At 46.4% G+C, this 17,921-nt stretch overlaps 2 protein-coding genes across 2 annotated transcripts; one reads left to right on the top strand and one right to left on the bottom strand.

The window, feature by feature from the left end:
- Positions 1-289: 289 nt before the first annotated feature.
- On the bottom strand, positions 290-12,263 carry PAGR1 (PAXIP1 associated glutamate rich protein 1). Its single transcript, XM_030969559.1, has 7 exons — positions 12,255-12,263; positions 12,086-12,217; positions 9,290-9,609; positions 8,467-8,519; positions 7,376-7,502; positions 5,341-5,423; positions 290-503 (listed from the first exon to the last, which is right to left on the bottom strand). Exons 1-7 carry the CDS (start codon positions 12,261-12,263, stop codon positions 325-327), a joined length of 903 nt encoding a protein of 300 aa, XP_030825419.1. The 3' UTR covers positions 290-324.
- Positions 12,264-12,348: 85 nt separating this feature from the next.
- LOC115915846 (vitamin K epoxide reductase complex subunit 1-like) lies at positions 12,349-17,753 on the top strand. The gene is given in 4 exon segments (XM_030969561.1): positions 12,349-12,526; positions 13,991-14,100; positions 17,458-17,489; positions 17,492-17,753. Coding segments are annotated over 4 exon segments (474 nt in total). The 5' UTR covers positions 12,349-12,371; the 3' UTR covers positions 17,669-17,753.
- The last annotated feature ends 168 nt before the right edge of the window (positions 17,754-17,921 follow it).

Here is a 17,921-nt window from a genome sequence, read left to right as displayed (position 1 = left end):
AAATCAACATAAAATCACCCAAAAATCAACATAAATTCACCAGAAAATCAATGTAAAATCACCCAAAAATCAACGTAAAAATCCCAAAAAATCAATGTCAAATCACCCAAAAATCAACATAAATTCATCACAAAATCAATGTAAAATCACCCAAAAATCAACGTAAAAATCCCAAAAAATCAACGTAAAATCACCCAAAAATCAACATAAATTCACCAGAAAATCAACGTAAAATCACCCAAAAATCGCCCAAAATCGCCCAAAAACGACCCAAACCAACCTCAAACGCTGATAATTTTATTTTTTGAATTTTTTGTTGCATTTTCAGTATTTCCTGTGTCGCAGGAAGAGCCCCGGGGGCCGTTTGGGGCTCTGGGGGCCCTCGGCGGGGAACAGGTCGCGCCCGGTGCGCAGGATTTGCTCCTCGAGCTTCTTGTGGCGCTTCATGTCGGACAGGACCTTGTCGAGGCGCGCGTCGCGCTTCTGCCCGCGGCTCGGGGGCCCTGCCGGGGGAAAATTCGGCATTTCGGGGCTTTGGGGGCCCGGAAATCGCTGGGGAAACGGCTGGAATCGCCCCGGAATCGCCCCGGAATCGCCCCCAAAAATCGCAGAAAAATCGCAAAAAAAATTTGCCCCAAAATGCCCAAAAATCAATGAAAAAATCAGCCAAAAATCAAGGAAAAAATCACCCTAAATATCCCAAAAATCAATGAAAAAAATCACCCAAAAATCACCCTAAAGATCCCAAAAATCAAGGAAAAAATCACCCAAAAATCAAGGAAAAAATCACCCAAACTTCACCCTGAAGATCCCAAAAATCAAGGAAAAAATCCCAGAAATCACCCACAAATCAAGGAAAAAACCCCAAAATCGCAAAAAAAGTCGCCCAAAAATCACCCAAAAATCGCAAAAAATTTGCCCCAAAATGCCCAAAAATCAATGAAAAAAAATCCCCCAAAATTCACCCTGAAGATCCCGAAAATCAAGGAAAAAAACCCCAAAATTGCCAAAAAAAATCACCCCAAAATCACCATAAAGGTCCCAAAAATCAAGGAAAAAATCACCCCAAAAGCACCCAAAAATCGAGGAAAAAACCCCAAAATTGCAAAAAAAAAACCACCTCAAAATTGCCCAAAAATTGCAAAAAAATTTGCCCCAAAAATCAATGAAAAAAATCACCCAAAAATCACCCTGAAGATCCCAAAAATCACCCACAAATCAAGGAAAAAACTCCAAAATTGCCAAAAAAATCACCCCAAAATCCCCCAAAATCAAGGAAAAAATCACCCAAAAATCACGGAAAAAAATCCCCAAAATCCCCCAAAAATCAAGGAAAAAACCGCCAAAATTGCAAAAAAAAAATCGCCCCAAAATCGCAAAAAAATTTGCCCCAAAATCCCCGAAAGTCAATGAAAAAAATCACCCAAAAATCACCCCAAAATCACCCCAAAGATCCCAAAAATCAAGGAAAAAAATCCCAAAATTGCCAAAAAAAATCGCCCCAAAATCGCGATAAAATCACCAAAAAATTTGCCCCAAAATGCCCGAAAATCAATGAAGAAATCACCCCAAAATCACCCTAAAGATCCCAAAAATTAATGAAGAAATCACCCAAAAGTCACCCAAAAATCAAAGAAAAAACCCCAAAATTGCCAAAAAAAATTTGCCCCAAAATCCTCAAAATTCAATGAAAAAAATCATCCAAAAATCACCCTAAAGATCCCAAAAATCAAGGAAAAAATCACCCAAAAATCAAGGAAAAAACCCCTAAATTGTCAAAAAAAATCGCCCCAAAATCGCAAGAAAATCACCAAAAAATACACCCCAAAATCCCCAAAAATCAAGGAAAAAAATCACCTGAAAATCACCCCAAAGATCCCAAAAATCAAGGAAAAAACCCCAAAATTGCCAAAAAAAATCAGCCCCAAAATCGCAAAAAAATTTGTCCCAAAATCCTCAAAATTCAGTGAAAAAAATCACCCAAAAATCACCCCAAAATCACCCCAAAGATCCCAAAAATCAAGGAAAAAAATCAAAAATTGCCGAAAAAAATCGCCTCAAAATCGCCCAAAAATCATCGAATATACAGTGAAAATGTCGACGCAATGAATCCCCAAAATGACAAAAAAATCGCCCTAAAATCCCCAAAATCGGCCCCAAAATTTGCCCTAAAATCACTTGAAAAATCGCCAAAAAAATCACCCCAAAATTGCCACCAAAATCCCCTCAAATCCACTAAAAATCACCCCTCAAAACCCCAAAAATCCACCCCAAAAATCCCCAAAATCCCCAAAAAATTGACCTCAAAAACCCCAAAAAATCGCCCCTAAAACAGCTCCAAAAACCCCAAAAATTTCCACCAAAATTCCCCAAATCCCCCTAAAAACTGCCACAAAAATCCCCCCAAAACCACCAAACTTTGCCCTAAAAATCTGCAAAAACCACCCCAAAACCCACTCTGAAAAATCCCCCCCAAAAAAAACCCCAAAATCCCCCCGAACCACCCCAAACATCCAGCCCAAAACCAGCAAAATTTTCTACAAAAATCCCCCAAAATCCACCAAAAATTGCCCCAAAAATCCCCTCAAAACCCCAAAATTTGCCCCAAAAAATCCCCCTAAAAACCCCCAAGTCCCCAAAATCCCAAAGCTGCCGGAATTTGCCCCAAATTTGGCTCTCAACCTCCAAAAATCACCCCAAAAGTCCCCCAAAATCACCAAAAATTGCCCCAAAAATCCCCCAAAATCGCCCCTAAAACCGCCAAAAACCCCCAAAATCACCAAAAAATTTCCACCAAAATCCCCTCAGAATCCCCAAAAATCCCCCTAAAAACCCCAAACCCCCCAAAATCCCAAAATCCCCAGAATTTGCCCCAAATTTGGCTCTAAACCTCCAAAAATCCCCCCAAAACCGACCCCCAAAAACCCCAAAATTGCCCCAAAAATCGCCCCAAAAACCCCAAAATCACCAAAAATTTCCACCAAAATCCCCTCAGAATCCCCAAAAATCACCCCAAAAATGCCCAAAATGCCCAAAATCCCTGGAATTTGCCCCAAATTTGGCTCTAAACCTCCAAAAACCACCCCAAAATCCCCCCAAATTGCCTCAAAACCCCCAAAAATTTGCGCCTAAAACCGCCCCAAAAATACCAAAATCACCAAAAATTTCCACCAAAATCCCCTCAGAACCACCAAAAATTGCCCCAAAAATCCCCAAAAATCCCCCAAAAAACCCCAAACCCCCCAAAATCCCAAAATCTCCAGAATTTGCCCCAAATTTGGGTCAAAACCTCCAAAAATCCCCCCAAAAATCCCCCCAAAAATCCCCCCAAAAATCCCCCAAAACCACCAAAATTTGCCACAAAAATCTCCCAAAATCGTCCCTAAAACCGCCCCAAAAACCCCAAAATCACCAAAACTTTCCACCAAAATCCCCCCAAAACCACCAACAACTGCCCCAAAAATCCCCCCCAAAACCACCTAAAAACCCCAACCCCCCCAAAATCCCCGGAATTTGCCCCAAATTTGGGTCTAAACCTCCAAAAATCCCCCCCAAAAATCCCCCAAATTGCCTCAAAAACCCCAAACATTTGTCCCTAAAACCGCCCCAAAATCACCAAAAATCACCAAAAATTTCCACCAAAATCCCCTCAGAATCCCCAAAAATCACCCCAAAAATGCCCAAAATGCCCAAAATCCCTGGAATTTGCCCCAAATTTGGCTCTAAACCTCCAAAAATCCCCCCAAAATCCCCCAAATTGCCTCAAAAACCCCAAAAATTTGCTCCTAAAACTGCCCCAAAAACCCAAAAAATTTCCACCAAAATCTCCCCAAAACCACCAGAAATTGCCCCCAAAATCCCCAAAAATCCCCCTAAAACCCCAAACCCCCCAAAATCCCAAAATCTCCAGAATTTGCCCCAAATTTGGGTCTAAACCTCCAAAATTCCCCCCAAAAATCCCCCCAAAAATCCCCCAAAACCACCAAAATTTGCCACAAAATCCCCAAAATCGTCCCTAAAACGCCCCAAAAACCCCAAAATCACCAAAACTTTCCACCAAAATCCCCCCAAAACCACCAACAACTGCCCCAAAAATCCCCCCCAAAACCACCTAAAAACCCCAACCCCCAAAATCCCCGGAATTTGCCCCAAATTTGGCTCTAAACCTCCAAAAATCCCCCCAAAAATTCACCCAAATTGCCTCAAAAACCCCAAAAATTTGCTCCTAAAACCGCCCCAAAATCACCAAAAATTTCCACCAAAATCCCCTCAGAATCCCCAAAAATTGCCCCAAAAATCCCCAAAAAACCCCCTAAAACCCCAAACCCCCAAAATCCCAAAATCCCCAGAATTTGCCCCAAATTTGGGTCAAAACCTCCAAAAATCCCCCCAAAACCGACCCCCAAAAACCCCAAAATTGCCCCAAAAATCGCCCCAAAAACACCAAAATCACCAAAAATTTCCACCAAAATCCCCTCAGAATCCCCAAAAATCCCCAAAAATCCCCCTAAAAACCCCAAACCCCCCAAAAATCCCAAAATCCCCAGAATTTGCCCCAAATTTGGGTCTAAACCTCCAAAAATCCCCCCCAAAAATCCCCCCAAATTGCCTCAAAAACCCCAAAAATTTGCCCCTAAAACCGCCCCAAAATCACCAAAAATTTCCACCAAAATCTCCCCAAAACCACCAGAAATTGCCCCAAAAATCCCCAAAAATCCCCCTAAAAACCCCAAACCCCCCAAAATCCCAAAATCCCCAGAATTTGCCCCAAATTTGGGTCTAAACCTCCAAAAATCCCCCCAAAAACTGACCCCCAAAAACCCCAAAATTGCCCCAAAAATCGCCCCAAAAACCCCAAAATCACCAAAAATTTCCACCAAAATCCCCTCAGAATCCCCAAAAATCACCCCAAAAATGCCCAAAATCCCCAGAATTTGCCCCAAATTTGGCTCTAAACCTCCAAAAATCCCCCCAAAATCCCCCCAAATTGCCTCAAAAACCCCAAAAATTTGCTCCTAAAACTGCCCCAAAAACCCAAAAAATTTCCACCAAAATCTCCCCAAAACCACCAGAAATTGCCCCAAAAATCCCCAAAAACCACCCCCAAAACCCCCCAAAATCCACCCCAAAAACCACCAAAATTTGCCACCAAAAAATCCCCAAAATCGCTAAAAATTGCCACAAAAATCCCCCAAAATTGCCCCTAAAACCCCAAAAATTTGTCCCTAAAACCGCCCCAAAAACCCCAAAAATTTCCCCCAAAATCCCCTCAGAATCCCCAAAACCCCCCAAAATCCCAAAATCCCCGGAATTGGCCCCAAATTTGGGGTTTTTCGGTACCTGGGGCGCGGCGCCGGTCGATGAGGGCGGGGTTGGGGGGGAGGGGCTCGTCGTCGAAATCGAATTCCGTGGGGGGAGGGGGCCTGGAAATGCAGAATTTTGGGTGAAAATCCCTCGGGTTTGGGCAAAAATCCCTTTGGGGGTTTGGGGGATAAATTTGGGGTCCTAAATAAGAAAAAAATTTGGGGTTTTGGGGCAGATTTGAGTTGAATTTTTGGGGTTTTGGGGCAGATTTGGGTTGAAATTTTGGGGTTTTGGGGCAGATTTGGGTTGAATTTTTGGGAAACGCTGGGTTTGAAGGGATTGAACCCAAATTGAGGATTGGATCCCAAATTCTCCTCGAGCTGCAGCAAAATCCTAAAAATCCTAAAAAATTTGTCCCAAAGAACCTCAAACTTCCCCAAATTCCTCTAAAATCCCCTTGAATTCCTCCCAAAATTTCCCCAAATTTTCCTAAATCCGCCCCAAATCTGTTCCAGATGTTCCAAAAAAACCCAAAATCTCCTTCAAGTCCCTCAAAATCCATCCCAAAATCCATCCCAAAATCCATCCCCAAAACTTCCCAAAATCCTCAATTTTCCCTCCAAAATGGCCCCAAAATTGCCCTAAATCCACCCAAAATGACCCCAAATTTTCCCTAAAATCCCTCAAAATGCCCCTAAATCCATCCTAAAGCGGCCTAAGTCATCCTAAATCCATCCTAAATCCCCTAAAATCCATCCCAAATCCATCCCAAACCTTCCCAACTCCATCCTAAATCCATCCCAAATCCCCTAAAATCCATCCTCAATCTCCAAAAATCCATCCTAAATCTTCCTAAATCCATCCTAAATTAATGCTAAACCATCCCAAACCTTCCCAACTCCATCCCAAATTCCCCAAAATCCATCCTAAATCCTAAATCCATCCTAAACCTGCCTGAATCCATCCCAAATCCCCTAAAATCCACCCAAAATCCATCCTAAATCCATCCTTAACCTTCCTAAATCTTCCTAAATCCATCCCAAATGCCCAAAAATCCATCCCAAACCTTCCCAACTCCATCCCAAATCCCCCAAAATCCATCCTAAACCTTCCTAAGTCTTCCGAAATCCATCCCAAATCCATCCCAAATCCGTCCTAAACCTTCCTAAATCCATCCTAAATCCCCAAAAATCCATCCCAAATCCATCCCAAACCTTCCTAAACCGTCCTAAACCTTCCTAAATCCATCCTAAATCCTCCAAAATCCATCCCAAATCCATCCTAAACCTTCCCAACTCCATCCCAAATTCCCCAAAATCCATCCCAAATCCATCCTAAACCTTCCTAAACCTGCCGAAATCCATCCTAAATCCCCAAAACCCATCCTAAACCTTCCTAAATCTTCCTAAATCCATCCCAAACCTGCCTAAATCCATCCCAAATCCACGAAAATCCATCCCAAATCTTCCCAACTCCATCTCAAACTCCCCAAAACCCATCCTAAACCTTCCTAAATCTTCCTGAATCCATCCCAAGTCCATCCTAAATCCATCTTAACCTTCCTAAATGCATCCCAAATTCCCCAAAATCCATCCTAAATCCTCCAAAATCCATCCCAAATCCATTCTAAACCTTCTCAAATCCCTCCAAAATCCATCCCAAACCTTCCCAAATCCATCCCAAATCCATTCTAAACCTTCCCAACTCCATCCTAAACCCATCCCAAATCCTCTAAAATCCATCCCAACTCCATCCTAAACCTTCCTAAATCCATCTCAAACTCCCCAAAACCCATCCCAAACCTGCCTAAATCTTCCTAAATCCATCCCAAATCCATCCTAAATCCATCTTAACCTTCCTAAATGCATCCCAAATTCCCCAAAATCCATCCTAAATCCTCCAAAATCCATCCCAAATCCATTCTAAACCTTCTCAAATCCCTCCAAAATCCATCCCAAACCTTCCTAAAAACCCCAAAAATCCCCCAAAAATCGCTCAAAAATCCCCCAAAAATCGCTCAAAAATCACTGAAAAATCCCCCAAAATCGCCGTTTTTTCCCCCAAAATGTACTTTTCCTCGGCGCGGTCGCGGCCGGGGCTGCCGGCGCTGTCGCCGGGGGGCTCGGGCAGGCTGGGGGGCTTGGGGGTGGGCTGGCGGCGCGGGAACGGAACGTTCCGGAGCGGGAGGGGCCCCAAAGCTCCCCCAAACCGTCCCAATTCCCCAAAATCCGTCCCAAATCCATCCCAAATTCCCCAAAATCCATCCCAAACCTGCCTAAATCCATCCTAAATCCATCCCAAACCTGCCGAAATCCATCCTAAATCCATCCTAAACCTTCCTAAATTCACCCCAAATTCCCCAAAATCCATCCTAAACCTGCCTGAATCCATCCTAAATCCCCAAAAATCCATCCCAAATCCATCCTAAACCTTCCCAACTCCATCTCAAACTCCCCAAAATCCATCCCAAACCCATCCTAAACCTTCCTAAACCTTCCTAAATCCATCCCAAACCTGCCTAAATCCATCCTAAATCCCCAAAAATCCATCCTAAATCCATCCTAAATTCATCCTAAACCTTCCTAAATTCACCCCAAATTTCCCAAAATCCATCCTAAACCTGCCTGAATCCATCCCAAATCCCCTAAAATCCATCCAAAATCCATCCTAAATCCATCCTAAACCTTCCTAACTCCATCCTAAATCCCCCAAAATCCATCCTAAAGCTTCCTAAATCCATCCTAAATCCAATGCAAACCTTCCTAAATTCATCCTAAATCCATCCCAAATCCATCCTAAACCTGCTTCAATCCATCCTAAATCCTCCAAAATCCATCCCAAATCCATCCTAAACCTTCCCAACTCCATCTCAAACTCCCCAAAATCCATCCCAAACCTGCCTAAATCCATCCCAAATTCCCCAAAATCCATCCCAAACCTGCCTAAATCCATCCCAAATTCCCCAAAATCCATCCTAAATCCTCCAAAATCCATCCCAAATCCATTCTAAACCTTCTCAAATCCCTCCAAAATCCATCCCAAACCTTCCTAAAAACCCCAAAAATCCCTCAAAAATCGCCCAAAAATCACTGAAAAATCCCCCCAAACCACCCAAAATTCCCATTTTTTCCCCAAAATCCCCATTTTTCCCCCAAAATGTACTTTTCCTCAGTGTTGCGGGCTGCCGGGCGCTGTGCGCCGGGGGCTCGGGCAGGCTGGGGGCTCGGGGGTGGGCTGGCGGCGTGGAACGGAACGCTCGCTGGGGGCGCCCAAAGCTCCCCCAAACCGTCCCAATTCCCCAAAATCCGTCCCAAATCCATCCCAAATTCCCCAAAATCCATCCCAAACCTGCCTAAATCCATCCTAAATCCATCCCAAACCTGCCGAAATCCATCCTAAATCCATCCTAAACCTTCCTAAATTCACCCCAAATTCCCCAAAATCCATCCTAAACCTGCCTGAATCCATCCTAAATCCCCAAAAATCCATCCCAAATCCATCCCAAACCTTCCTAAACCGTCCTAAACCTTCCTAAATCCATCCTAAATCCTCCAAAATCCATCCCAAATCCATCCTAAACCTTCCCAACTCCATCTCAAACTCCCCAAAATCCATCCCAAACCTGCCTAAATCCATCCTAAATCCATCCCAAACCTTCCCAAATCCATCCCAAATCCATCCTAAACCTTCCCAACTCCATCTCAAACTCCCCAAAACCCATCCTAAACCTTCCTAAATCTTCCTGAATCCATCCCAAGTCCATCCTAAATCCATCTTAACCTTCCTAAATCCATCCCAAATTCCCCAAAATCCATCCTAAATCCTCCAAAATCCATCCCAAATCCATTCTAAACCTTCTCAAATCCCTCCAAAATCCATCCCAAACCTTCCTAAAAACCCCAAAAATCCCTCAAAAATCGCTCAAAAATCACTGAAAAATCCCCCCAAAATCCCCCAAAATCCCCATTTTTCCCCCAAAATGTACTTTTCCTCGGCGCGGTCGCGGCCGGGGCTGCCGGCGCTGTCGCCGGGGGGCTCGGGCAGGCTGGGGGGCTCGGGGGTGGGCTGGCGGCGCGGGAACGGAACGTTCCGGAGCGGGAGGGTCCCGGCGCGGGCGATGCCCTCGAAGAGCTCGCGGATCTCCTGGGGCCGGGGGGTCCAACCCCCGCTGGGCTCGGCTCCTTCCTCCTCCTCCTCGCTCCAGGGCACCCCCCACTCCTCCTCATCCTCATCCTCCTCGTCCTCCTCCTCCCGGGCGGGTTTTGGGGCGAAATCCGGGGATTTTGGGGCTTCCTGCGGGGAGGGCTGGGGGGGTGGGGGGGATTTGGGGGGGGATTTGGGGGGAGGGGTGAGGGAGAGGGAGTGCAGGGAGGGGGGGAGGGGGGAGGGGGGAGGGGTGGGGGGTGGACATGGGGGGCTGGGGGGGAAATGGGGAAAAATGGGGAAAAAATGGGGAAAAATTGGGGAAAAATGGAGAAAAATGGGGAAAAATTGGGGAAAAATGGGGAAAAATTGGGGAAAAATGGGGAAAAATGGGGAAAAATTGGGGAAAAATGGGGAAAAATGGGGAAAAATTGGGGAAAAATGGGGAAAAAATTGGGAAAAATTGGGGAAAAATGGGGAATTTGGAGGGGAAAAGTCGGGGAATTTAGGGGGGAAAAATTGGGGAAAAATGGGGAAAAATGGGGAAAAAATGGGGAAAAATTGGGAAAAAATGGGGAAAAATGGGGAAGGGAAAATTGGGGGAAATTAGGGGGAAAAATTGGGGAAAAGGGAAAATGGGGGAAAAATGGGGAAAAAATGGGGAAAAAAGAAAATGGGGAAAATGGGGAAAAATGGGGAAAAATGGGGAAAAATGGGGAAAAATGGGGAAAAAAATGGGGAAAAATGGGGAAAAATGGGGAAAAATGGGGAAAAATGGGGAAAAATGGGGAAAAATGGGGAAAAAATGGGGAAAAATTGGGGAAAATGGGGAAAAATGGGGAAAAATGGGGAAAAATGGGGAAAAAATGGGGAAAAATTGGGGGAAAAAATGGGGAAAAAATGGGGAAAAATTGGGGAATTTAGGGGGGAAAATTTGGGGAATTTAGGGGGGAAATGGGGAAAAATTGGGGAATTTAGGGGGAAAAAATTGGGGAATTTAGGGGGAAAAAGGGGAAATTTGGGGAATTTAGGGGGGAAATGGGGAAAAATTGGGGAATTTAGGGGGAAAATTTGGGAATTTAGTGGGGGAAAATTTGGGGAATTTAGGGGGAAAAATTGGGGAATTTGGGGGAAAAAATTTGGAGAAATTTGGGGAAAAAATGGGGGAAAATGGAGAATTTAGGGGGGAAAATTTGGGGAAATTTGGGGGAAAAAATGGGGAAAAATTTGGGGAATTTAGGGGGGGGAAATGGGGGAATTTAGGGGGAAAATTTTGGAGAAATTTGGGAAAAAATGGGAAAAAATGGGGAATTTAGGAGGGAAAATTGGGGAATTTAGGGGGGAAAAATTGGGGAATTTGGGGGGAAAAAATTTGGAGAAATTTGGGAAAAAAATGGGGGAAAATGGGGAATTTAGGGGGGAAAATTGGGGAAATTTGGGGATAAAATTGGGAAAAAATGGGGAATTTAGGGGGGATAATTTGGGGAGGAAATGGGGGAAAAATTGAGGAAATTTGGGGGGAAAATGGGGAAACATTTGGGAAATTTGGGGGGAAGGGAAAATGGGGGAAATTGGGGAAATTTAGGGGGAAAAAGGGGAAAATTTGGAGGGGAAATTGGGGAAAATGGGGGAATTTAGGGGGAAAAGGGGAAAAATTGGGGATTTGGGGGGCAAATGGGGGAAAATTTGGGGAATTTAGGGGGAAAAATTTGGAGAAATTTGGGAAAAAATGGGAAAAAATTGGGAATTTAGGGGAGAAAAGGGGAAGAAATTTGGGAAAAAAATGGGGAATTTAGGGGGGAAAATTTGGGGATAAAAATGGGGACAATTTGGGGGGGAATCGGGGGAATTTAGGGGAAAAAATTTGGAGAAATTTGGGGGACAAAATTGGGAAAAAATGGGGAATTTAGGGGGGAAAATTTGGGAAAATTTGGGGGACAAGATTGGGAAAAATTGAGGAAATTTAGGGGGAAAATGGAAAGAAATGTGGGGGTAAAAATGGGGAAAATTTGGGGAGGAAATGGGGGAAAAATTGAGGAAATTTGGGGGGAAAATGGGGAAACATTTGGGAAATTTGGGGGGAAGGGAAAATGGGGAAAATGGGGGAATTTAGGGGGAAAAAGGGGAAAAATTTGGGATTTGGGGGGCAAAAAGGGGAAAAATTGGGATTTGGGGAAAATTTGGGAAAAAATGAGGAAATGTGGGGGAATTGGTAAAATGTGGGAGTATGAGGGAGGGAAATGGAGGGAAAATTGGGATTTGGGGTAGAAAATTTGGGGGAAAATTTGGATGTTTGGGGGAGAAAGTAGGGGAAAATTGGGGAAATTTGGGAAAAAATTGAGATATTTTGGGGAAAATGGAGGATTTGGGAGGGGGGAGGAAAAGGAAAAAAGAGAGAAATTTTAGGTTATGAGGCGAAAAGTGGGATGGAACAGTCCCAGTTTGATCCCAGTTTGATCCCAGTTCTTTATTTCTCGCCCTCAGGGAACCTCCCGCCATTTCCCTCCTCCCCTTCCCTCACCCCCCTCACGCCGCCGCCGCCATCTTGTCCCGTGACGTCACCGCGACCCCTCCCCATCAATTCCCTCCCGTCCCCGCCACCCCCGGCACCCCCGCGACCCCTCCGGGCCTCACTCACCGACCCCCGGCCTTCCCCCAGCGCCTCCGGGAGGCTCCGGAGCGGCGGGGCCGAGCCCGAGCCCTCACTCAGCTCCCCGTCGCCATCTTGGCCGCGCTCCCGCCATTTTTTATTCGCGCCCTTCCTTCCCCCCTCACGCCGCCGCGCATGCGCAAGAGCGCAAAACTACACCTCCCATCGACCACCGCGTCCAAACAGGAAGCGAGGCGGAGCTTTAGCGCTGTCGGCCAATCAGCGGAGAGGGGTGGTGGGAGTGGCAGCGGCGCCGCCCAATCGGGGTTGAACGATGGCGGAGGGGCTGCGGGTGGTGCTGTGCGTGGCGGGCGCGGCGCTGTCGGTGTACGCGCTGCATGTGGAGCACCAGGCGGCGAAGGACCCGTCCTACCGAGCCGCCTGCGACCTGGGGCCCTCCGTGTCCTGCACCCGGGTGTTCTCCTCCCGGTAAAAGCACCGGGGACGGCCCGGGAATAACGGAGGGGGAGGGCGGGAACGGAAGTGGGCGGGGCTTGCGTGAGGCGGCAGCCAATGGGGTGAGCGGAAGGGCGGGCCGCTTGGCGGGGGCGCTGTAGGCGGTGAATGGAGTGGGCGGGGCTTGCGTGAGGCGGCAGCCAATGGGGTGAGCGGAAGGGCGGGCCGCTTGGCGGGGGCGCTGTGGGCGGTGAATGGAGTGGGCGGGGCTTGCGTGAGGCGGCAGCCAATGGGGTGAGAGGAAGGGCGGGCCGCTAGGGGGCGCTGGGGGGTTCATGAGGGTAAGGGGCGGGGCTTAAAATAGCGGGAGTGGGCGTGAGGGGCGTGGCTTGGCTTATGGTAATTATATCCGCATATGGCATAATGGCGGGTGCTGAATATCTATACATGGCCATGAAGGCGTGGCTTGTGTTGGTTATTTCCATATATGGGCATGGAGGCGTGGCTTGCATTAATTATTTCCATACATGGGCACGAAGGCGTGGCTTCTGCTTGTTGCCACAGGGGGCTTGCCCACGCCACGCCCATATATTGGTATGGGGGCGTGGCTTAAGCTTCTCATGACCATATATGGATGTGGAGGCGTGGTTTAGCTAGTCATTACCATATATGGACATGGGGGCGTGGTTTAACCTAGTAATTACCATATATGGACATGGAGGCGTGGTTTAACGAGTCATTAGCATATATGCACAAGGAGGTGTGGTTTATGCAGTCATTACCATATATGGACATGGGGGCGTGGTTTAACCAGTCATTACCATATATGGACATGGGGGCGTGGTTTAACCTAGTAATTATCATGTATGGACATGAAGGCGTGGTTTAACCAGTCATTAGCATATATGCACAAGGAGGTGTGGTTTATCCAGTCATTACCATATATGGACATGGGGGCGTGGTTTAACCTAGGCATTAGCATATATGGACATGGAGGCGTGGTTTAATCCTAGTCATTAGCATATATGGACATGGGGGCGTGGTTTATCCAGTCATTACCATATATGGACATGGAGGCGTGGTTTAACCTAGTCATTAGCATACATGGACACGGGGGTGTGTTTAACCTAGTAATTACCATATATGGAGATGGGGCGTGGTTTAACCAGTCATTACCATAAATGGACATGGGGGCGTGTTTTAACCAGTCATTAGCATATATGCACAAGGAGGCGTGGTTTAACCTAGTCATTAGCATATATGGACACGGGGCGTGGTTTAACCTAGTAATTACCATATATGGAGATGAAGATGGGGACTTGGGTGTGGCTGCACTAAGTGGGCGTGGCTTAAAGCAGCAAAGAACCAATGCAGTCTGGGGGTGTGGCTTACCAACAAGGGGCGTGGTTTATCCACCTGTGCACGCCCTATATGGGCACGGGGGTGTGTCTACCCGGGTTGTGGGCATGTCTCAGTGTTGCCCCACCCCTTTTGCAGGTGGGGGCGTGGCCTGGGGCTGGTGGAGCCGGTGCTGGGCGGGGCCAGCGCCCTGAACGTGCCCAACGGCGCCATCGGGCTGCTCTTCTACCTGCTGCAGGGGCTGCTGGGTAATCGCGGATTGGGGGAAATTTGGGGGCAAAATTGGGAAAAAACGGGGAATTTAGGGGGGAAAAAATTGGAGAAATGTGGGGGGAAATGGGGAAAATTTGGGGGGGAATTTAGGGGGGAAAATTGGGAAAATTTGGGGGGAAAATTGGGAAAAAATGGGGAATTTAGGGGGGAAAATATTTGGAGAAATTTGGGGGGAAAATTGGCAAAAAATGGGGGAATTTAGGGGGAAAAGATTGGAGAAATTTGGGTGGAAAATTTGGGAAAAAATGGGGAATTTAGGGGGAAAAAGGTTGGAGAAATTTGGGGGGAAATGGGGAAAATTGGGGGGGGGATTTAGGGGGAAAATTGGGGAAATTTGGGGGGAAAATTGGGGAATTTAGGGGGGGAAAGGGGAAAAAATTTGGAGAAATTTGGGGGGCAAAATTGGGAAAAAATGGGGGAATTTAGGGGGAAAAATAGTAGAAATTTGGGGGGAAAATTGGGAAAAAATGGGGAATTTGGGGGGGAAAAATTGGAGAAATTTGGGGGGAAATGGGGAAAATTTGGGGGGAATTTAGGAGAAAAAATTGGTGAAATTTGGGGGGAAAATTTGGGAAAAAATGGGGAATTTAGGGGGGAAAAAGGGGAAAAAAATTTGAGAAATTTGGGGGGAAATTGGGAAAAGGATGGGGAATTTAGGGGGAAAAAAATTGGTGAAATTTGGGGGACAAAATTGGGAAAAAATGGGGAATTTAGGGGGGAAAAGGGGAAAAAAATTTGAGAAATTTGGGGGAAATTGGGAAAAAAATGGGGAATTTAGGGAGAAAAATTGGAGAAATTTGGGGGGAAAATTTGGGGAAAAGGGGAATTTAGGGGAAAAAATTGAGAAATTTGGGGGAAAAATTGGGAAACAAATGGGGAATTTAGGGGGGAAAAATTGGAGAAATTTGGGGGAGAAAATTGGGGAATTTAGGGGGGAAAAGGGGAAAAAATTTGGAGAAATTTGGGGGGCAAAATTGGGAAGAAACGGGGGAATATAGGGGGGAAAAATTGGAGAAATTTGGGGGAAAATTTTGGAAAAAAATGGGGAATTTAGGGGGGAAAAATTGGAGAAATTTGGGGGAAATGGGGAAAATTTGGGGGAATTTAGGAGGAAAAATTGGTGAAATTTGGGGGGAAAATTTGGGAAAAAATGGGGAATTTAGGGGGGAAAAAGGGGAAAAAAATTTGAGAAATTTGGGGGGAAATTGGGAAAAAATGGGGGAATTTAGGGGGAAAAAAATTGGTGAAATTTGGGGGACAAAATTGGGAAAAAATGGGGAATTTAGGGGGGGGAAAAGGGGAAAAAAATTTGAGAAATTTGGGGGGAAATTGGGAAAAAATGGGGGAATTTAGGGGAAAAAATTGGAGAAATTTGGGGGGAAAATTTGGGGGAAAAGGGGGAATTTAGGGGGGAAAAATTGGAGAAATTTGGGGGGAAAATTGGGAACAAATGGGGAATTTAGGGGGGAAAAATTGGAGAAATTTGGGGGAGAAAATTGGGGAATTTAGGGGGGAAAAGGGGAAAAAATTTGGAGAAATTTGGGGGGCAAAATTGGGAAGAAACGGGGGAATATAGGGGGGAAAAAATTGGAGAAATTTGGGGGAAAATTTTGGAAAAAAATGGGGAATTTAGGGGGGAAAAATTGGAGAAATTTGGGGGGAAATGGGGAAAATTTGGGGGGGAATTTAGGAGGAAAAATTGGTGAAATTTGGGGGGAAAATTTGGGAAAAAATGGGGAATTTAGGGGGGAAAAAGGGGAAAGAATTGGGGAATTTGGGGGGAGGGGAAATGGAAGGAATTGGGGGGAAAAGAGGGGAAATTTGGGGGGGAAAATTGGAAAAAATTGGGGAATTTAGGGGGGAAAAAATTGGAGAAATTTGGGGGGAAAATTGGGGAATTTAGGGGGGAAAAGGGGAAAGAATTGGGGAATTTGGGGGGAGGGGAAAATGGAAGAAATTGGGGGGGAAATGGGGGAAAAAATGGGGAATTTAGGGGGAAAAAATTTGGGGAATTCGGGTGAGGAAATGGGTAAAATTTGGGAGACAAAATTGGGAAAAAAAATTGGGGAATTTAGGGGGGAAAATGGGGGATTGGGGGGGACAAACTGGGGACACTGGGAATGGGCTGGGGACACTGGGGACCCCGCAATGACATTTTGGTGCCATTTCGGTGACCCCCTGGGTGCCATTTCGGAGCCATTTTGGTGCCACTTTGGTGCCATTTTTGGCGCCATTTCGGCGCCATTTTTGGTGCCATTTCGGAGCCATTTTGGTGCCATTTCGAGCCATTTTGGTGCCATTTTTGGTGCCATTTCGGTGACATTTTTGGTGCCATTTCGCTGACATTTCTGGCACCATTTTTGGCACCATTTCGGTGCCATTTTGGCACCACTTTGGTGCCATTTTGGTGACCCCTTTAGCGCCATTTCGGCCCCATTTCGGCGCATTTCGGTGCCATTTTGGCACCATTTCAGTGCCATTTCGGTGCCATTTTTGGTGCCATTTCGGCGCCATTTTGGTGACCCCTTTGGTGCCATTTTGGTGCCATTTCGGTGCCATTTTGCCACCATTTTGCCACCATTTTGCCACCATTTTGGCACCATTTCAGTGACATTTTGATGACATTTTGGCGCCATTTCGGCACCATTTCGGTAACATTTTGGCACCACTTTAGCACCATTTTGGCACCATTTCGGTGCCATTTTTGGCGCCATTTTGGCACCATTTCGGCACCATTTTGGCACCATTTTGCTGCCATTTTGGTGACCCCTTTGGCGTCATTTTGGCACCATTTTTGGCACCATTTTTAGCACCATTTTGGCACCATTTCGGTGCCATTTTTGGCCCCATTTTGGCCCCATTTTGGCACCATTTTGGCGCCATTTTTGGCACCATTTGGGCACCATTTTGGCACCATTTGGGCACCATTTTTGGCACCATTTTTAGCACCATTTTGGCACCATTTCGGTGCCATTTTTGGCGCCATTTTGGCACCATTTGGGCACCATTTGGGCACCATTTTTGGCACCATTTTTGGCACCATTTTGGTGCCATTTTGGTGACCCCTTTGGCGTCATTTTGGCACCATTTTTAGCACCATTTTGGCACCATTTCGGTGCCATTTTTGGCCCCATTTTGGCACCATTTTGGCACCATTTCGGTGCCATTTTTGGCACCATTTGGGCACCATTTTGGCACCATTTGGGCACCATTTTTGGCACCATTTTTGGCACCATTTTGGTGCCTTTTTGGTGACCCCTTTGGCGCCATTTCGGCACCATTTTTGGCGCCATTTTTGGCACCATTTCGGTGACATCTCACACCCCCCGCAGGCACGTCCCGGTCCCCGGCGGCGCGCGGGCGCTCGTGGGCACCTCGGTGTGCGCGGCGCTGGCCTCGCTCTGGCTCGGCGCCGTGCTGCTCTTCGGCCTCAGGGACCTGTGCGTGGTGTGCCTCAGCACGTACGGCGTGAACCTGGCGCTGCTGGCGCTCAACCTGCGGCGCTGGAGAGCAGGGCACAAAGCCAGCCCCAAAACGGAGTGAAACTGGCCCAAAATGGAGAGAAAATGGCCCAAAATGGAGAGAAAATGGCACAAAATGGAGAGAAAATGGCACAAAATGGAGAGAAAATGGCGCAAAATCAGCCCCAAAACCGAGTGAAACTGACCCAAAATCAGCCCCAAAACCGAGTGAAACTGACCCAAAATCAGCCCCAAAACCCACTGAAAATGGCCCAAAGTCAGCCCCAAAACCCACTGAAAATGGCCCAAAGTCAGCCCCAAAACCCAGTGAAACT

Source organism: Camarhynchus parvulus, unplaced genomic scaffold (assembly GCF_901933205.1).
Source record: "Camarhynchus parvulus unplaced genomic scaffold, STF_HiC, whole genome shotgun sequence".
In the NCBI taxonomy this organism is placed as follows: Eukaryota; Metazoa; Chordata; class Aves; order Passeriformes; family Thraupidae; genus Camarhynchus; species Camarhynchus parvulus.
This window is presented reverse-complemented; position numbering and strand designations above follow the sequence as displayed.